The 21,710-nt window shown below is 44.3% G+C and overlaps 2 protein-coding genes across 4 annotated transcripts; both read right to left on the reverse strand.

The window, feature by feature from the left end:
* Nucleotides 1–313: 313 nt before the first annotated feature.
* LOC139366245 (EGF-containing fibulin-like extracellular matrix protein 2) lies at nt 314–16,485 on the reverse strand. The gene is made up of 11 exons (XM_071103513.1): nt 16,249–16,485; nt 5,249–5,484; nt 4,869–4,917; nt 4,527–4,739; nt 4,097–4,219; nt 3,532–3,648; nt 3,243–3,362; nt 2,941–3,060; nt 2,628–2,754; nt 1,502–1,697; nt 314–1,217 (listed from the first exon to the last, which is right to left on the reverse strand). Exons 2-11 carry the CDS (start codon nt 5,336–5,338, stop codon nt 1,056–1,058), a joined length of 1,317 nt encoding a protein of 438 aa, XP_070959614.1. The 5' UTR covers nt 5,339–5,484; nt 16,249–16,485; the 3' UTR covers nt 314–1,055.
* A 1,346-nt stretch (nt 16,486–17,831) lies between these two features.
* Nucleotides 17,832–21,350, reverse strand: LOC139366246 (acidic fibroblast growth factor intracellular-binding protein B-like). Of its 3 annotated transcripts, none has more exons than XM_071103516.1 (11): nt 21,197–21,350; nt 20,747–20,831; nt 20,420–20,618; nt 20,202–20,328; nt 19,917–20,017; nt 19,692–19,825; nt 19,422–19,530; nt 19,156–19,219; nt 18,783–18,869; nt 18,539–18,636; nt 17,832–18,177 (listed from the first exon to the last, which is right to left on the reverse strand). In XM_071103516.1, the coding sequence occupies exons 2-11, from the start codon at nt 20,829–20,831 to the stop codon at nt 18,108–18,110; spliced, it is 1,074 nt and encodes a 357-aa protein (XP_070959617.1). In that variant the 5' UTR covers nt 21,197–21,350; the 3' UTR covers nt 17,832–18,107. The 3 variants fall into 3 exon arrangements, with proteins under 3 accessions (XP_070959617.1, XP_070959616.1, XP_070959615.1); XM_071103515.1 differs by having other exon boundaries at nt 21,014–21,338; XM_071103514.1 differs by having other exon boundaries at nt 21,219–21,327.
* Nucleotides 21,351–21,710: the final 360 nt, after the last annotated feature.

The raw sequence follows: 21,710 nt of genomic DNA on the forward strand, positions 1-21,710 counted from the left end.
ATTTCTCTAGCGAGACCTTCTGCCTTCTCTCATTGTTCAAGAGATCTTTTCCATTCTCTCAGTGGTTGTCACACAAGAAGCCCAGGCATGTTCTGCAGCTGTGGAAAGACAGAGTGCCACTGGCACTGGAGCACAGTGGACCTGGGGGGATACATTCAGAAAGGTCAACTGGCTACGACCATAGCACGCTGTGGGGGAAATTAGGACATACTGGTTGAAGGAAAAGGAGAAACAGGAGTTGAGGAAGTAGGAGAGAAATGGGACTATATTAAGAAGGGTGACATGGTGAAATAATACGCACAAAAAGCTATGGTTAACACGTGATTTAAATGTATATCGTTTTATTTTGTATCAGCTTTCTGATACAGCTTTCTGTAATGTTACAAAGCTACAAACGGTGTGTGAGTGAGTCAGAGCTTCAGCACCAGGACTAGGTATGATTCAGGAGCGGGATGGATGCGGGAGCGACAGGGCGGATGAAGAGGTTTGATCTGAGTGGTTATTGAGTCGTGTCCATGGATGATAAGGGAAACTGTCATAAAGGAATGGGAATAGCACGAAAACATAGGAGTGAGAATGAGTCTGTTCAAAGCAAGGGAACGACAGAGTCGGGATGAGAATGATTATGATACAATGATAACATAATACGTTTTTTGGTTCTCTCTAGATCTTCAATTGGAGGGTGTTTTGTTGGTACCAAAGGTTACTAGGGTAATGGGCAACGTGGAGCGGTTGAGAATGATACTCTAGGAGGCAGGGAGCAAACATGTACAGTATATCAATACTACTTCGTAGTATTCATATTTATCAGTCATACGTTATTGATGCAGTATTCCTTTCTTATGAATGTATTTTTATCTCACTCTATCTTAGCTTTCCCAAATGATTGGGATTTGACAGAGTTACCTTTGACATCATGTTACATTATCTGACTGTTCTGTTTCTGACCCCTTTCAATTCTAGATTGTTCTGTGTTTCCTGTTTTTCCTCTCTTGTGTCTTTACTGTGTCCCCCCCCCCCCCCCCACCCCCTCTTTCTGTCTCTCTCCCCTTCCCCTAGAAGGCATGAGGCCCTACGTAGATGGACAGTCGCAGGGCCGAACTGGTCTGGTAGCTCAGGAGGGGATTGACTGACACCATCTCCAGGTCCAATGTGTACTCCAGGGGTCCTGTCACGGCCCGGGCTAAAACCAACATGGCGCTGATGTTGTTGATTTGCTGAGGGAGACACAGAGATGATAGTGAGGTTAGTCAGAGTCAGTCACACTACATTAGGCAGAAAAAGTGGGGGTTTGTTTGACATATTTCTCCTAGTCTTCGAAGTCAAGAAGCTTATCTAAGTGTTGTTATGATGCAAGGTCTCAAAACTGCAATACAATACGTTTCTAGACGTCCACTGTCATCATAAATTCACTAGTCTATCATCATATATTCACAAAGTGGATGGGAGGGTGACTCAGGCTGGTGCTATACAAGGGTTGTTACACTATATCTGTGCTCACTCTGATGTAGAAGTCTCCGTTGTCGTCTCCAGAGCGGATACGGAAGGTGTTGTAGGCTCCGGGGTAGACGCTAGTGGCCTGGATCTGAAAGATGTCTGAGGGGACGGAGCGTTCCGACGTGATGCTCATGTAGCGGTGGACGATAGAGAAGGGTAGGTCTCGACAGGCTGGCTTGGTCACAGGACAAACACAACGACTAGACACACAGGAGAGAAAAGTAGCAGTTTTGAGTTTTTACTCAAATTGTCAAATTTCAGGAAGTGACTTCCACTATGACAAAACTCATATACAGTCTCTCTCTCTGAGTGAGTGAGTGAGTGAGTGAGTGAGTGAGTGAGTGAGAGAGAGAGACTGTTATGAGTTTTTTCATAGTGGAAGTCACTTCCTGAAATTTGACATCATGAACTAGATGGCTTAATGATTCACTTTTGATTCCGTTTCATTGAAATTAAAACAGAATATTTGTTCATCAATATTGTATGCATGCCTCTAGATAAAATGTTCAAAAGAGTAGTTCATAACTCAACCACTAGAGGGGTATATTGCAATACAGAAGGAGCACTGGCGAACTATCCTCAAACCAAGACGGATTACATACAACTGTATTTGAACAGTGGCCATTTCCCCAAGTAATTTTCTGAAACCTTTTCATAGAGCCAAAACAAGTTGAGGGAAATACACCACTGTCCACGCCTGTTATCAATTTAACACTTGTTTCCCTCTTCTAACAGCGTTCTAATTGTACTGGAACACGTTCAACTGAAAAGGGCACAGAATTGGACAGAAATATGGAAAAAGTAATTGGAGCAATCTTAGAAATAATGTGAGCTGTGCTCCATGCAGAGCGAGGCTGATGATGGACAGAGGTTGATAATGGGGGAAAGATGTGTGTGTGTGTGTGTGTGTGTGTGTGTGTGTGTGTGTGTGTGTGTGTGTGTGTGTGTGTGTGTGTGTGTGTGTGTGTGTGTGCGTGCGTGCGTGCGTGCGTGCGTGCGTGCGTGCGTGCGTGCGTGCGTGCGTGCGTGCGTGCGTGCGTGCGTGCGTGCGTGCGTGCGTGCGTGCGTGCGTGCGTGCGTGCGTGCGTGCGTGCGTGTGAGCGAGTGTGTTTTAATAAATGTTCACTCACTTGTCAGTTATTTGGATGTAAGGGTCCTGACAGAGGTTGGTGTCCACACACTGATAGGCACCGTGGATATTCACACAGGTCTGTCCTGTAGTACACTGGTGCTCTCCAGTCTCACACTCATTTATATCTGGGGGGGAGGGATAGAGAACAGGTTGGGGAAAGGGAAGGTTCGAATACAATAGGACACAGAATCTAAATGAATAGAATAGAATCAAGTTGTCCACTAACGAGGACAACGAAAGAACACAGGTACAATTAGCTGACGTTGAAGTGAAAGACGGGCAAAAGGAGAACAGATGGAGAGAGTGCTTACCCTGACATAGTCGGGTGCCCAGCAGCTGGTAGCCTTCTGGGCACTGACAGGAGAACTTCCCGGGTTCATTGACACACTGGAACTGGCACAGGTAACTGGAGTAGCTGCACTCGTCTATGTCTGCAGAACGCAGGAGGGAGAGGGAGGGGAACAGCGTTTCAGATCATAGCGCAGCTGTTTTAACCAAGGAAACAGACAGAGAGCTTTTAAATAATGCAAGAAAGAAAGAGATGGTTTCGTAGATCGTAGCACTGCGATTTTAATGGCACTATAGAGACAGACAGACAGACAGATCCTCTCACCATTGCAGGCGAAGCCGTCAGGCCCCAACTCGTAGCCCTGGTCACAGCGACAGAGGAAGGTACCGTAGGTGTTATAACACCTCTGCTGACAGGGGGCGCCCATGTCACACTCATTCACATCTGGAAGGAGGAGGAAAGGGAGAAGTCTATCAGTATATACACATTCTAACATCAGTCTGGATAGTGTGGGACTCTATACTTTTGTCTGGTTGTAGCTATTAGTTTTACCATGACTCTGTGTGTATACAGTATGCGATATTGCGTGTTTGCATGTCTGACCATGCCTCACCAATACAGGAGCGGTTGTTGCCGGCCAGCTGGAAGCCTGGTTCACACTGACAGGAGAAGGAGCCGGGGACGTTGACACAGCGATGCTGACAGTACCTGTATCTGCACTCATCAATATCTAACAGCACAGATGGAAGGAGAGCATTCAGAAACAGTTCCAGAGAAAGGAGATTGCTTTGACCAACCAGGTTGTTATGGTAAAGGAGAATTTGATCCAAGGACTTGCCTGGTTAAATAGAGGTCAAATAACATGCTACAATGACTAAGCTGAACCACAACAATGCAGTGAGACCACAAACAGTGAGTTGGTGTGACTCAGGCCAAGGGGTAGGCTGGTTAGAGAGAGTCCTATGGAGAGTGCTATACATTCTTAGAAAGAATGGTGCTATCTAGAACCTAAAAGGGTTATTTGGCTGTCCCCATAGGATAACCATTTGAAGAACCCGTTCTGGTTCCAGGTAGAACCATTTCCCCAGAGGGTTCTAGGTGGAACCCAAAAGAGTTCCTACGGGGACAGCCGAAGAACCCTTTTATAGAACCCTGTTTAAGAGTATAGTTTGACCTACCAATGCACTCGGTGCCAACCTTGCGGTAACCATCAGGACACTGGCAGGTAAAGGCTCCAGGTGTGTTGATGCACTGCTGGCTGGGCTGGCAGTCGTGTTCATCTCTCTCACACTCATTCACATCTGTGTGTGTCATATGGCAATGAGACACACCGTTTTAAGTAACATAGTAAGTTAATACATTTGATGCACCAACAGCTGAGAATTCCCCACATTGCTGAATTGTTATTCCTGTCTCATGCATTCCCCATCAACAACAACACCTACCACCCCGACCCCAAGGACAACCGGACAAACAGCTCTTTCACCACTCTCCGTCCCATAAAACTAAGAGCAGCTGTCCTCGTGAAATCTACACATTCCAGTGCCAGCTATCCACGTACACACACACATTATCCCTCCCCTGTCTCATCCTCCAGCCGGTACTCACCCACACAGCTGTCTCCCTGGGGTTCGTAGCCCAGAGGACAGGGGTTGAAGGGCTCTCTGGCAGTGCTCTCCAGGTTGGTCCCAGGCTGACTGGGGGGGTCCTGGGCTGGGATGACTGAGGCAGAGCGGGGGAGGCACAGGTAGCCCCCGTAGTGGTTGAAGCACTTCATCTCACCCTTACAGGCCTCCGGAATGGTCTCACACTCGTTTATGTCTGACGGGAGAGAGGGAGAGACAGCGAGAGGCTGAAGGAAAAGGACTGAAAGACAGGAGTGGTTTCAAGTTGTAATGCTCTCACTCAGGACACGGACATGGGGACATGAGGATAAGCGAGAGCCTTTACCTTTGCAGTGCTGAGTCTGGGAGTCCCATTGATACCCATCTGTGCATTCCTACAGATAGCAGGAGAGAGAGTCTCATGTACTGTATCATCCAAATAACCTTTCATGTACAGCTATTATATGCACTTTAAACCATGGCTGTCCACTGTCACACCAATAGGATGAGAGGGAGAAGGAGATGATGACACATAGTCATGAGCACAGAGAGCAGGTCAGCGGAGGTCAACTGAAAAGAGAAGAGCAGCTGCAGTACAAAAAGGGGTCAAATCATCAGTCTGGTACATGGTGGGAGGGGGACGACAAGATAGCAAGGTAGGAGAGAGGGATTGAGAGAGTGAGAGAAGGAGAGTCCTGGTTTGCACGCCGAAATACCCATCCTTACCGTGTAGGTGTCACTTTCTGTAGGTGGCTGTGAAATAGCACTGCGGAGGATCACAGACACACACAGGATGGACACACACACGCCCCGCATGCTCACGTACTGACTGGCAGATAGAACAGGACCACACGTGTTAACACACACTGGCACAGCCGGCGGGTCACACAGGTAACGGCGCCTCAGGTCAGGATGAAAGAAGCTTCCGACCTGTTGTGGTGCTCAGAGCAGTTCAGTGGTATCTGTAGAGAGGGAAAGAGAGACAGAAAGAGAGACAGAAAGGGGGGAGGAAGAGAGAGAGAGAGAGAGAGAGAGGGAGAGAGAGAGAGAGAGGGACAGAGAGAGAGAGGGACAGAGAGAGAGAGAGAGGGACAGAGAGAGAGAGAGAGAGAGAGAGAGAGAGAGAGAGAGGGACAGAGAGAGAGAGAGAGAGAGATAGAGAGAGAGAGGGACAGAGAGAGAGGGACAGAGAGAGAGAGAGAGGAACAGAGAGAGAGAGAGAGGGAGAGAGAGAGAGAGAGAGTGTATATGAGTTGTGTCGTAGTGGAAGTCACTCAGAGTTAGATACTCTGGCGACTCATTGACCTGGGTTGAGAACACTTCAGAAAGAGAGAGATAGACTCAGCAACCTGAGTGGTAAATCATCCACCTCATTAACTTCTCAAAACACTGAGCTGTGTGTTGACATCTTTTCTAAAGCCAGGCTCAGACACAGAGCAGAAGTCAAGTCAAACAAGTGACATGTGACATTATTTGCTAATCAAACATCTTTCCCCCTGAATCCACGCCAGTATAATGGAGAGGAAGTACGTCTCCCCCTGCCGGTGAAAGATAAATATAAGGGTGTACTCCATCCATCAGCTAAAAATAAAGTCAACAGCAAGGAAATGCTTTCATTATAGCTCTCCACACACAGCCATCTATTTCCCTAGACAGCCCCACTGTAACTAGGAATACACACACACACACACACACACACACACACACACACACACACACACACACACACACACACACACACACACACACACACACACACACACACACACACACACACACACACACACACACACACACACACACACACACACACACACACACACTGGGACTTCACATTGAAAACCTGTGGAGGCTGAACCTGCAGTATACCAGAGTGGGCCACTAAACACAGTAACCCTGTAAGAGGTACAAAATCTAAGGGTATTATCTGTCAATTTCAAGACATTACTTTCCGTTCTCCCAGACGCCGCAGGCTCTCAGACAGGTATCGGCTCTGTTCATCCATCTACATCACTGTTACTAGTACCACATAATCCATTGTTGTCTTTATCTGAGCCTGGCTTCATTCATCATCATGGCTAGTGTTATTAATCACTGAAGTACTGCATATGGAGGTGGAGAAGTATACAGACAGGGCTTTGCTGCCCATTTCAGGAGAACCCAACCATCCTCCATGTAATGTTCTTGGCACGAGGAAGCACAGCTGTTTAAGTAGAACATGTACCTAGACAAATAAATCCTCAATTCCAGCTCCCCATTTCTGAGTAACCGTTGTTCGTGCAAAACTGTCAGCAGAGGCTCCAGACAGAATAGATAAAGAGGAAAGCTATAATCACTGCTTTCTTTATACGTGTACACACACGCACACACTTTAAATATTTGATTGAATCCACCAATCACATTACATCACAAAGGACCCATTTCAAGAGTCACTCACGTGAACAAAAAGAGCTTCTCCTCCACACAGCTAGGCGGCCCATAACTGCCGAAACAGAGAAGTACCTAGCCACATCTACTGTACATGCACACACCTACACACACACAAACCTCATGCCGAGTGTGTTGGCTATTATGCTAATTAACAAAAAAGAAGCCACAGAGTGATGTGCGTGCCACACGTAAATACTGTCTTACATCACACTCCAAATGTAGCCTTACCTTCGCTCTGAAGCACCAAAACCAACAGCAGATGTTCCACTAAGTTCCCAGGACAAGTACCCACTCAGTACACACAATGCACTTGTCACACAACTTCACAATCTTTCATACACTCACAAAAGTCTTGTAGTGGGCCTTGCGTCATTTCATCTTCAATAGGTCTGCATCATAAGCAGGAGGACACTTATATACAGCCCCGGTATGAGGACACGTCAGAATCCTTGTGTAGACACTGTGGTACTCTTACAGCCAGGGCGGGGGGGATCTGACCTAAAACCACCAAAAAACTAAAACTGTCCGCCCGAGTCCACTCAGTCACCCAGGACTGTGGGCAGCAGGGAGACATGGGTATGTACTGCCCCGCCACCGCTGACCAGTGAGCACCAAGTTGTGTTTGGACCTCTGGAATGCCCGTGGCAAGGATGTGGGCTGCAGTTCCCAGTAGGGATACCCTACTATCAGTGTTTCCCAGAGTATCAGGTTCTGGGAAAGCCCCCCATGGTTCATGTAGGACAGCTGCTGCCAACCCTACAGCCTCTGGTCTCTGAGTGGGCGGATGGTTCGTCACTCTGACAGCCCTCCACAGGTCAACCACTGGTCTGTTTGTGGTTCTGGTAAAGACAAGCGTTGTTGAAGAAATATATGATTTCCTTGACTGTCATTGAAATGGAATTACAGTTGTATGACGAAAGGAAAATGGGTAGCGTGACACACTTGCCATTTAACAGAAGTGTAGAACCACGTAGTTTACCATTTTTCACAGAAATATATATAAAGTTGAAGTCGGAAGTTTACATACACCTTAGCCAAATACATTTAAACTCAGTTTTTCACAATTCATGACATTGAATCCTTGTAAAAATTCCCTGTTTTAGGTCAGTTAGGATCACCACTTCATTTTAAGAATGTGAAATGTCAGAATAATAGTAGAGAGAATTATTTATTTCAGCTTTTATTCCTTTCATCACATTCCCAGTGGGTCAGAAGTTTACATACACTCAATTAGTATTTGGTAGCATTGCCTTTAAATTGTTTAACTTGTGTCAAACGTTTCAGGTAGCCTTCCATATTCCTCCTGACAGAGCTGGTGTAACGGAGTCAGGTTTGTAGGCCTCCTTGCTCGCACACACTTTTTCAGTTCTGCCCACACATTTTCTATATGATTAAGGTCAGGGCTTCGTGATGGCCACTCCAATAACGTGGCTTTGTTGTCCTTAAGCCATTTTGCCACAACTTTGGAAGTATGCTTGGGGTCATTGTCCATTTGGAAGACCCATTTGCAACCAAGCTTTAACTTCCTGACTGATGTCTTCAATATATCCAAATAATTTTCCTCTCTCATGACGCCATCTATTTTGTGAAGTGCACCAGTCCCGCCTGCAGCAAAGCACCCCCACAGCATGATGCTGCCACCCCCGTGCTTCACGGTTGGGATGGTGTTCTTCGGTTTGCAAGTGTCCCCCTTTTTCCTCCAAACATAACAATGGTCATTATGGCCAAACAGTTCTATTTTTGTTTCATCAGACCAGAGTACATTTCTCCAAAAAGTACAATCTTTGTGCCCATGAGCAATTGCAAACCGTAGTCTGTTTTTTTATGGCAGTTTTGGAGCAGTAGCTTCTTCCTTGCTGAGTGGCCTTTCAGGTCATGTCGATATAGGACTATTTTACTGTGGATATAGATAATTTTGTACCTGTTTCCTCCAGCATCTTCACAAGGTCCTTTGCTGTTGTTCTGGGATTGATTTGCACTTTTCGCACCACAGTACGTTCATCTCTAGGAGACAGAACACGTCTCCTTCCTGAGTCGTTTGACGGTTGGGTGGTCCCATGGTGTTTATACTTTATACTATTGTTTGAACAGATGAACGTGGTACCTTCAGGCATTTGGAAATGGCTCTCTAGGATGAACCAGACTTATGGAGGTCTACAATTTTTTTTCTTAGGTCTTGGCTGATTTATTTTGATTTTCCCATGATGTCAAGCAAAGAGGCACTGAGTTTGAAGGCAGGCCTTGATATACATCCACAGTTACACCTCCAATTAACTCAAATGATGTCAATTAGCCTATAAGAAGCTTCTAAAGCCATGACATAATTTTCTGGAATTTTCCTAGCTGTTTAAATGCACAGTCAACTTAGTGTATGTAAACTTCTGATCCACTGGAATTGTGATGCAATTTCTTTGCTTTTTAATGTGTTTGAGCCAATCAGTTGTGTTGTGACAAGTTAGGGGTGGTATACAGAAGATAACCCTATTTGGTAAAAGACCAAGTCCATATTATGGCAAAAACAGCTCAAATAAGCAAAGAGAAATGACAGTCCATCATTACCTTAAGACATGAAGGTCAGTCAATGCGGAAAAAGTGCAGTCGTGCGGTCGCAAAAATATTCAAGCACGATGATTAAACTTGCTCTCATGAGGACCGCCACAGGAAAGGCCGCAGAGGACAAGTTAATTAGAGTTACCAGCCTCAGAAATTGCAGCCCAAATAAATGCTAAGAAGAGACTTGCTTTGGGCCAAGAAACACGAGCAATGGACATTAGACCGGTGGAAATCTATCCTTTGGTCTGATGGGTCTAAATTTGAGGATTTTGGTTCTAACTGCCGGGTTTTTGTGAGACGCCGAGTGGGTGAACGGATGATCTCCACGTGTGTAGTTCCCACCGTGAAGTATGGAGTAGGTGGTGTGATGTGCTTTGCTGGTCACACTGTCATTGATTTAATTAGAATTCAATGCACAATTAACCAGCATGGCTAGCAATACGCCATCCAATCTGGTTTGTGCTTAGTGGGACTATCATTTGTTTTACAACAGGACAATGATTCAACACACCTCCAGGCTGTGTAGTTGGCTATTTGGCCAAGAAGGAGAGTGATGTATTGCTGTATCAGATGACTTGGCCTCCACAATCATCCATCCTCAACCCAATTGAGATGGTTTGGGATGAGTTGAACTGCAGAGTGAAGGAAAAGCAGCCAACAAGTGCTCAGCATATGTGCAAACTCCTTCAAGACTGTTGGAAAAGCATTCCAAGTGAACCTGGTTGAGAAAATGCCAAGTGTGCAAAGCTGTCATCAAGGCAAAGGATGGCTATATTGACTAATCTAAAATATAAAACATGTTAAAAATAACACTTTTTTGATTACTACATGATTCCATGTGTTATTTCATAGTGTTAATGTCTTCACTATTATTCCACAATGTAGAAAATAGTAAAAATAAAGAAAAACCCTTGAATGAGGTGTGTCCAAACTTTTGACTGGTACTGTGTATACACTACCGTTCAAAAGTTTGGGGTCACTTAGAAACGTCCTTGTTTTTGAAAGAAGAGCACATTTCTTGTCCATTAAAATAACATCAAATTGATCAGAAATAAAGTGTAGACATTGTTAATGTTGTAAATGACTGTTGTAGCTGGAAACGGCAGATTTTTTATGAAATATCTAAATAGGCGTACAGAGGCCCATTATCACCAACCATCACTGTGTTCCAATGGCACGTTGTGTTAGCTAATCCAGGTTTACCATTTTAAAAGGATAATTTATAATTAGAAAATGATTTTGCAATTATGTTAGCACAGCTGGAAACTGTTGTTCTGATTAAAGAAGCAATAAAACTGTCCTTCTTCAGTCTAGTTGAGTATCTGGAGCATCAGCATTTTTGGGTTTGATTACAGGCTCAAAAATACCTTTCTTCTGAAACTAATCAGTCTATTCTTGTTCTGAGAAATGAAGGCTATTCCATGCGAGAAATTGCCAAGAAACTGAAGATCTCGTCCAGCGCTGTGTACTATTCCCTTCACAGTATAGCGCAAACCGGCTCTAACCAGAATAGAAAGAGGAGTGGGAGGCCCCTGTGCACAACTGAGCAAGAGGACAAGTACATTATAGTGTTTAATTTGAGAAACAGATACCTCACAAGTTCTCAACTGGCAGCTTCATTAAATAGTACCCGCAAAACACCAGTCTCAACGTCAACATTGAAGAGGAGACTCCGGGATGCCGGAGTCGCAAAGAAAAAGGCAGAGTAGCTAAGAAAAAGCCAAATCTCAGACTTGCCCATCTTAATATTTTATTTTTATTGGCCAAAAAACACAGACACTGGACAGAGGAACTCTGCCTAGAAGGCTAGCATCCCGGAGGAGTCGTCTCTTCACTGTTGAAGTTGAGACTGGTGTTTTGTGGGATTTGCAGATTGGCCTAGCCAATCGGGTGATTGTGGAGGCCAGGCCATCTGACGCAGCACTCCTTTAGTATTGGTTTCTTTGCAGCAATTCGACCATGAAGGCCTGATTCACACAGTCTCCTCTGAACAGTTGATGTTGTGATGTGTCTGTTACTTGAACTCTGTGAAGCATTTATTTTGGCTGCAATTTCTAAGACTGGTAACTCTGAGTCTTCCTTTCCTGTGGTGGTCCTCATGAGAAACAGTTTCATCACAGCGCTTGATGGTTTTTGCAACTGCACTTGAAGAAACTTTCAAATTTCTTGACATTTTCTGCATTGGCTGACCTATATGTCTTAAAATCGTTGCTCTTTGCTTATTTGAGCCATAAAATTGACTTGGTCTTTTACCAAATAGAGCTTATCTTCTGTATACCACCCCTAACTTGTCACAACACAACTGATTGGCTCAAATCAATCAATCAATCAATCAAATTAATTTATAAAGCCCTTATTACATCAGCTGATGTCACAAAGTGCTGTACAGAAACCCAGCCTAAAACTCCCAACAGCAAGCAACGCAGGTGTAGAAGCATGAACCTTTACAGGATCGGTGTCACCCCGCGGGATGGTTGAGCTAACGTAGGCTAATGTGATTAGCATGAGGTTGTAAGTAACAAGAACATTTCCCAGGACATAGATAAATCTGATATGGGCAGAAAGATTACATTCTTGTTAATCTAACTGCACTGTCCAATTTACAGTAGCTATACCATGCTATTGTTTGAGGAGAGTGCACAGTTATGAACTTCAAAATGTATCAATAAACCAATTAGGCACATTTGGGCAGACTTGATACAACATTTTGTACAGAAATGCAATGGTTCATCGAATCAGTCTAAAACTTTGCACATACACTGCTCCCATCTAGTGTCCAAAATCGACATTGCGCCTAACATGAAATAGTACATTGTGACCTTTCCTCTTTCATTTCAAAGATAACGGAACAAAAAATAAGAAAGAAACACTTTTTTTTCTTTGTTTGACCTTTTACCAGATCTAATGTGATACATTATCCAACATTAGTTTATTTCCACAAACTTCAAAGTGTTTCCTTTCAAATGGTATCAAGAATATGCATATCCTTGCTTCAGGTCCTGAGCTACAGGCAGTTAGATTTGGGTATGTCATTTTAAGGGAAAACTGGGGGAAAAAAGGGTGTGATCATTACGAAGGAAAGAAATTCCACAACTTAACTTTTCACAGGGCACACCTGTTAATTGAAATGCATGAAGCTGGTTGAGAGAATGCCAAGAGTGTGCAAAGCTGTCATCAAGGCAAAGGGTGACTACTTTGAAGAATCTCAAATATAACAAAATATATTTGATTTGCTTAACAATTTTTTGGTTACGACATGATTCCATGTGTGTTATTTCATAGTTTTGATGTCTTCACTATTATACTACAATGTAGAAAATAGTAAAAAATAAAATACAATTTAAAAAAAACCTTGAATGAATAGGTGTGTCCAAACCTTTGACTGGTACTGTATATATATATATACAGTGCATTCGGAAAGTATTCAGACCCCTTTACTTTTTCCACATTTTGTTAGGTTACAGACTTATTCTAAAATTGATTAACTGGTACAGTACTTTGTTGAAGCACCTTTGGCAGTAATTACAGCCTCGAGTCTTCTTGGGTATGACCCTACAAGCTTGGCACACCTGTATTTGGGGAGTTTCTCCCATTCTTCTCTACAGATCCTCTCAGGCTCTCAGGTTGGATGGGGAGCATTGCTGCACAGCTATTTTCAGGTCTCTCCAGAGATGTTCAATCAGGTTTAACTCCGGGCTCTGGCTTGGCCACTCAAGGACATTCAGAGACTTGTCCCGAAGCCACTCTTGCGTTGTCTTGGCTGTGTGCTTAGGGTTGTTGTCCTGTTGTAGGTGAACCTTCGCTCCAGTCTGAGGTCCTGAGCCCTCTGGAGCAGGTTTTCATCAAGGATCTCTCTGTCCATTACGCCTGCCACTGAAAAACATCCCCACAGCATGATTATTCAACCCCCATGCTCCACTGTAGGGATGGTGCCAGGTTCCTCCACAGCATGATTCTTCAACCCCCATGCTCCACTGTAGGGATGGTGCCAGGTTTCTCCACAGCATGATTCTTCAACCACCATGCTCCACTGTAGGGATGGTGCCAGGTTCCTCCACAGCATGATTCTTCAACCACCATGCTCCACTGTAGGGATGGTGCCAGGTTTCTCCACAGCATGATTCTTCAACCACCATGCTCCACTCTAGGGATGGTGCCAGGTTCCTCCACAGCATGATTCTTCAACCACCATGCTCCACTGTAGGGATGGTGCCAGGTTCCTCCACAGTATGATTCTTCAACCACCATGCTCCACTGTAGGGATGGTGCCAGGTTCCTCCACAGCATGATTCTTCAACCACCATGCTCCACTGTAGGGATGGTGCCAGGTTCCTCCAGACGTTACGCTTGGCATTCAGGCCAAATAGTTCAATCTTGATTTCATCAGACCAGAGAATGTTGTTTCTCATAGTCTGAGAGTCTTTATTTGCCTTTTGGCAAACTCCAAGCAGGCTGTCATGTGCCTTTTACTAGGAGTGGCTTACGCCTGGCCACTCTTTCATAAAGGCCTAATTAGTTCAGTCCTGCAGAGATGGTTGTCCTTCTGAAAGGTTATCCCATCTCCACAGAGGAACTCTAGAGCCCTGTCAGAGTGACCATCGGGTTCTTGGTCACATCCCTGACCAACGCCCTTAACCCCTGATTACTCAGTTTGCCCGGGCGGCCAGCTCTAGGAAGAGTCTTGGTGGTTCCAAATTTCTTCCATTTAAGAATGATGGAGGCCACTGTATTCTTGGGGACCTTCAACGCTGCAGACATTTCTTGGTACCCTTCACCAGATCTGTGCCTCGACACAATCCTGTTTCGGAGCTCTACGGACAATTCCTTCGACCTCATGGCTTGGTTTTTGCTCTGACATGCACTGTCAACTCTGGGACCTTATATAGACAGGTGTGCCTTTCCAAATCATGTAAAATCAATTGAATTTATCACAGGTGGACTACAATCAAGTTGTAGAAACATCACAATGATGATCAATGGAAACAGGATGCACCTGAGCTCAATTTCGAGTCTCATAGCAAAGGGGTCTGAATTCTTATGTAAAATAAGGTATTTCTGTTTAAAGCTGTTTTCTCTTTGTCATTATGAGTGATTGTGTGTAGCTTGCTGTGGATTTTTTTTTGTATTTAATACATTTTAGAATAAGGCAGTAATGTAAAAAATGTGTGGAAAAAGTCAAGGGGTCTGGAAACTTTACTTGGTTTGAACAAGGAATTCAACTACTCTTGGGGGACAATGTGATGTCTTTAATTGGCCCAGGTGCTTACTTATGTTACTGGCATCAGTAGTAGGTTAACTCGTGCAACAGGAGGCATCACTCTCCCTGAATCCACACCATCAGCAGAATGACTAAGCAAAATATCCACAGGGTCAAAAATAAATGACCTCATGGGGACTAGGCAAAGCACACAGTGAGACCACACACACAGTTATACACACATACAACTACATCTACACACACACACGTGGGAGAGCCAACCAGAGATGGTCCTGTCTTGAGATGTGCATACTGTACATAGCCAGCTTTGTTCTGTTCTGCTCAGTAGCGCATGGATTTGCTCTCTCCCTAACATGGTGGCCCGGTGGGCTCAAGTTGTGCTCTGCTCCCCTCGCTGCACTGAACCTGCCACCCAGAGGCCAGAACTTCTTACATGTGATACCACTGAACTCCTGTGATGGGAGATTTCTCTCACATTGCCGGACAGCAGCTCGGCAGAAAAACACATAACAGTTCCCTATGGAGTTAGCCTGTTGTCCCATTAGCACAGGGCGGCAGTCTGCTGGGGAGTACATTGCTGTAGTAAATGGATGAGGTGAGGCGTGCCGAGGGCAGGAGATAATGGACACGGTGGGTCAGAGGGGGGAGTTTGGTCCTCTGGGGTGCAACTCTCTGGCCCTCCTTGGCATGCTTCTGCGCTTTCCCCTGAATCACTGTAGTCATTCCAGCCTCATGCAGGCCTATGAACAGACTATTCTTTCTGTCAAATGTTAGTTATTGAGAGTATATAAACAAAGCGATAAAATGGGGCCCTGCTCTGCACAGAAGTGGTACGTATGTAACGGAGTGGGAAGGCAGTGTCCTGCACTGTGATGGTGTGTGTATATAGGAGTGAGGGTGTATACAGGGTGTGTTTAGTGCACCTGTCTCTCTAGTTTGATGTGGATGTCTTAGTGTGACCATATGGTAAAGAAGGCCTGCCTGCTCTTCCTCACACTAATGGAAGACTTTCCAACAAACAAATCCTGAACTTAAGGTTCTCTCTTAACTGACCATGTTGTCTGGCAGGATTTGTCATGCAAAAGGTTTGCAGGGGATTTTAATAGACATTGCGATTGTGACATTAAATAGTTGTGAAATAGTAGTTGGATCTGTAAGAGAGTTTTGTAATACATTTCCATTAACAAATACACCTACTATATTACACATGCTCTCTGTCCCTCCCTCCCTCCCTCCTTCCCACTCTTTCTCTAACACACACACATACACAAGCGCAGGGCCTTGCCACCTCAGCTCTTGTAAGGATTGAACTGCAGCTGTGGAGGTTGAGAGGAGAGAATGGTTTAACTGTGACGTGTCCACCCCCTCCAGGAGCAAACAGAGGGTCAGAGGCATTACACACTTTTTTTCCCTTTTCTTTGTGACACACACACTTGGTTACTCACTCGCAAACACTCTCGTAGACACACACACAACGCTCTTTCAAACCTGCACACACTGTCATTGTAAAACATGGTGAACTCACAGACAAGTCTTCTTTCCTGTGTGAAATCTTCTTCTTCTTGCTATCTTCAGGTCCCTAGTTTGTGTCCCTGTTGCTCTGTGCTCAATGTGCTGTTCTAGTCTGCTGGTGGTGGTAGTCCCTGGTGTGTTGTGAGCATGAAGAGCTGAAGTGGTCCTTCTGTCTGTCCTGCTCCTGCCTCTATGGCCCTGAGAGAGTGAGTGGGGAGATCGACAGCTGGAGCAGCTGAATGCATGCAGGGGAGGGAGAGAGAAAAAGGGAGAGGGAGAGAGGAGAGAAGGACAGCCCATTTCTACCCCCACTCTGGCCCCCTGCACTGCCATCCTCCACCCTCCCACCGACCCCCCTCCCTGACCCCCCAGGATGCAAATTCCTGGTCTGCGGCCCAAATTCCAAATCTGTCCAAATCACAGGCGGAACAACAACTTGCATAGATTCACACACATACTCCCACCTCCCCCCTGTGCCCCCACTCACTGGTCACGCAACGCACCTGGTTTCATTTCAAATCACCCTCCACAGCTTCACAACTCACTCCCCCACTCACCCCCCATCTATCTATCCTTACCTCCCCCATCTTTTTCTCTCTTTCTGTACAGCCACTTAGTTTCCTTCACTCTCGTCCAATCTGACACAGACAGATATTTATAGCTTGGGAGAGAAGTTGGTGGAATGTGGACAAAAAAAAATTGCTAAGGAGAGAGGGAGAGAGACAAGCCCTCTTGGAAAAGTGGTTAGCTTTTCTAACTACCAATAAATATTTAAACTGGAGGTCCTTTCTGGATGATATACAGAGACAGACATGTTTATATGTAAAAGCATGGAAAGAGTGACTGAAGTAATCATCCATTTCTTCAAGCGGTTTTGTTGTAACTACAGTACTACTACTTTGGCAACACAGTATCTCTTCTAACAATTACATGAAAGCCGTGTACTCCAGGACAGCTCTACTACCGTATACAGACAGAGAAATATGTTCATCCTTTTTACAATATTATTATCGAAGTGTCTAAATTGTTAGTTATAATTTCAAATTCCTAGTAAGACAAGGAAATGAGCGGTGTCATTATTGTCATTACACACACCTAATCATGGGTTGCTTGTGTGTGTGTGTGTGTGTGTGTGGGGGGGGGGGGGGGGGGGGGGCTGTCGTCACAGGAGACATCACTGTCAGAAATCCCCAACCCTCCCCCAGCTGACAAATTGCGCCCCCTCCCGTTGCTGCTACCCAACCCCCAGTGGCCACACACAGACACAATTCACTACGGTCTTAGCATTTCATAATCCACTCAGTCTTATTTTTACTATGCAGATGCATTCCCAATATAGTCATTACCAATATTCATTCATCCATACTGGGGTGTATGAGATTCTAACCACTTCCTTGGCATGTTAAAACTGTGAAAGATCGAAGCGTTACATTAAACCAAAAGGGTCCCAACACCTGCAGCTGCCGTCAGTTTTTTTATCGTAGTACTTTGCATCTGACATTGTAACACAAACAAGCACTCACATCATATGCCCAAATACACACCTTATCTCCTTCACAGATCTGCAATACAATCAGCACAGAGACACCGTCGGTATAAAATCAGTTGACTTTATTTACAATAAAAATGAGGTGATATACATGATGACGTCGCAAAGTAGGTCGTCAGAAGAGACAGGGGGGGGGGGGGGACTGCATAACGGCATGAAGGACGGAGAAATGTGGGCACTGGCATTAGAGGAGGAAGACATCTGACAGACAGAGAGCGGAGGATTTACATGATGACTGCAGACAGAAAGAGGGAAAGAAGACATGACTCCGATATAAAAGAGGACAGAAAGTTCAGAGCAGACAGTTGAGCGAGGTCTACGTCTCAGTCATGGTACATTTTGAGGATGCAGCTTTTTATCACTCCCATGTACCTGTCCCACACTACCTGGTGTCTGAGAGAGAGGAGGAAGAAAGAAGAAGACACATTCTCATTATGAGAACTGGCCAAGGTTCCTAATATGGAGCGATTCTTTGTTAATTCACTTTAAGGAGAGGCCTATGTTTTAATATGGTTGTCTGATGAATATGTCTTTGCTGAGTGTGTCGTGGTGCAGGGTTGTGTAAACCGTTAACTACATTCCAGAATGGCTGCGCTAGAAACAAGGTAACTATAGTTTAAAGAAATGTGGAGAGAGATGCAGTGACACCCACTGGTGACAACTGGGATGTGAATATGAAGAAAAACATAAAACAGCCTGTGACCTTGATGAGTGCCAGACAGCACAATATGCATAACAATTATATTATACTCACTTGAATGTGTCGAGTACGTGTGCAGAGTTAGTGTAGTGAGTGAGGTAGAGTCTCATGTCTCCTGCTGTCCATTTGTCTGACCGACACGGCTCAATGAACTGGCAGGGAGGGAGGGGGAAAGATGACATCAGTCTCATGGGCAGCAGAAATGTCTGTAGACCTTATTGGCCTCGTAACCCAGAGCCAGTGTTGAATATAGAGACGAAAGATGTAGTACTACACTACTAATGATTTATAAATGTACCTTTTCCACCAGATCAATGAAGAAGTCTCTGACTTCTTTTGTGTTGGTTAGTTTGGCAGCAATGTTGACAAGGCCTCTGGAGAGATTCTTTGGCGAAAATAGAGAGAAGAGTTTGTTTCAAATATTTATCAAATAATGAAAAGCTTTTTGATACTGCAGTTTAGAAATAATTGATACTGCAGTTTAGAAATAATTAAACTCAAGTGAACTGATTGAATTAGACAACGTACATGCACATTTGACCCCATATAACCATGGTTACCACAATTACTATTGACTGATTTACAGATTGTTGTAGTAGGCTGGACATCACCTATGAAACTGGGTGATGTCCAGCCATGTTGGATAAACACAAGCATGTGTTGTCACTCACCTTGAAGTTGGCTTCCATCTCATTAAATGCTTTGGTCTTCCCCCGGAGAGCCGTGCACACCAAACTGAGTGGAGCAGAGGGGACGAGAGAAAACAGGAGCAAGGGCATGAGGGACCTTACCAAATATTATCATTCATAATAATAGAACACACATAATATGGAGAGAAATAAAAATCTTTGAATTCTTGACAGGAACTTAAAAAATATATATATATCAATAACATACACATCAGGCGATCAATAACAAATCAACCACACTCTCATGCCTCTTGTGCTGGTCCAGCAGATCCCTGTCAGTGATTAAAATCTTCAGTTCTTTTAGATCTTGTAAGAACTCCTTCTCAAGATCCACATCCATGTCTTCCACCATGTTATCTGAGAAGACAAAACTACTTCAGACCTCTGATGTTGCCATATTATATTACAGTGCTGGGATCGTATAATTGTTTGCAGAACTTCAATTATAATGCGGGTCTCATAGGGAATCAGGACTGATTGCACTGTACAACTGCAGATCTGATAGACCAGGCAATCACCCAATGCTCCCACTGTCCAGTTGCTGATGAGCTGCCCTGCACAGAAGGCAAAGTCCTGGAATGTAAGATAGTGCAGCTTCTTCTTCCCCGTCTCAAAGCGATTATTGGCAAAGAAAACGATGGCAGCGTAATCCCTGAGAAGAGGAGACACAGGGGAGTTTTATAAAAATAAAAAATAAAAACAGATAGATACAAGATTTAAATTCTACTATTTTCTACTCTTACCTGGCCAGCTTGTCAGAGAGAAGGAAGTGCTGACGAATGTTCTCCACCAGGGGTCCCTTCAGTTCCTCCACAACTTTGAATACACGCTTGAAGTTATCAAACTAGGAGAAAAAGGTGATAATTCAGAAGTCCACACGTAGAAAAACAGTTACATTTGGCCTTAAACTTGCAGGGTCTAGAGCTCTGTAGCTCATAGAATCTGTACAGGCAGGACAGTTTCACTAATGTTACAGGTCAGAGATATAGTCATTGTTATTGGGAGAGTCCGTCTTAGGTTTTTGCTACCTGCCGCCTGCAGCTCTTCAGTGTGACACCAGTCTTTGCACTGACGTCATCAAGGTCCTTCTTGGTCCCCTTTGAGAGCTTCTTCCCAAGGACCTCTCGCACAAACACGCTATCGAACGCATAGTACCTTTACACAGAGGAGAGACAGACAGATTAGGTGACGTTTAAGCCAGAGGAAGATAAGATATAAAGATGTGTATCAGGAGTTGGTAGAGCACCTCTCTATGAGCATGACCTGGCGATGAGGTGGGATCTGGAACAACAACTGATTGGCCAGCTTCACAGGGCTGTGTAGAAGGCGCTCACACATCTGGAAGGTTCTGTACTGGTCCATGGTGTCACTGTGCAGAACCTCAGCACTGGCCTCACACCCCTCCAATACCCCTCCCTCCATACGAACCTTCACTGCATCATTCACTGAGGATGGGGCAGAAAGGTAACAGGATTCACGGTTTACGTCACAGAGAATTTGATTAAATAACTTTGATGGATGACTGTGTCTAGTATATCTATGTGTGTGAGTTGGTTAATGTTGTGGCCCAAACCTGTGTAGCCATCCAGCCATAGCTGATAGACTTCCTCATCCATAATGGTGGTGTTAACCACAAACACATCAAGTTCAACTGACATCTATGCAGAAACAAGAAAAAATGTTTTAATAAGCTTCAACGTTTTCATTTAACTTAGTCACAATACCTGTGGAATATCATTAACCATAATTACTGTACTAAGTTATCAAGTCAAGGTAGCTAGCTACTTATTATATTAACTAAAGTTACATACATTATCTGACTAAACAAGAAGATTCTTACCCTTTTAAATTATAGTTCCAATATTCTATATTGTTTTTTTAAACTAGGAGTAATAATCCATAGGCTGTCCAGAATTGGTAAATGAACGTTGGTTAAGGTGGCTAGCGAGTTGACCAGCGATTATCACCCAAGATAAAACAGGTGAAATATGAATTAGTATCTAAAAACATATCGGATAATAACCTCATATAAAATATATATTTACTACAGGAGACATTCCCATCCGTTGCTAATGCTGTAGTGATGCCCTTTAAAAAAACACCAGAAAAGACCTGTCAACAACAGACTTGCTTCCATACAGCTGAGCACTTCCGTGTTTTGTCACGCAGATGGAGTCGTAGGTCCTTCTTCTTCTTCGGTGGAGTTTAACGTCGGTTGGCATCCAATATGTGCATTGCCGCCCCCAAAGGAACTATAGTGTACATCCCTTCAATGTTCCATCAAAAAACGTCACTGAGCAAATGTTAGGTCTGCTGAGAGCAAACTTGAACGTTGTGAAAATTCTGTGCAACTTCCAGCGCACGTTTACTGTGAACCCTGAGGCTGTACCCACTTTAAATTACAGTTTTAACAGTGGCCAAGTAGGCTACTGTGGTTGTTTGATCACAATATAGGCCTAACAGAGTGGCCTAAAATAATAAACTATGGAGAAAATGCATCCCATAACAGTTTAACATGGAAATAGCTGTTCTATCAT

Source organism: Oncorhynchus clarkii, chromosome 14 (assembly GCF_045791955.1).
Source record: "Oncorhynchus clarkii lewisi isolate Uvic-CL-2024 chromosome 14, UVic_Ocla_1.0, whole genome shotgun sequence".
NCBI classification, from domain to species: Eukaryota; Metazoa; Chordata; class Actinopteri; order Salmoniformes; family Salmonidae; genus Oncorhynchus; species Oncorhynchus clarkii.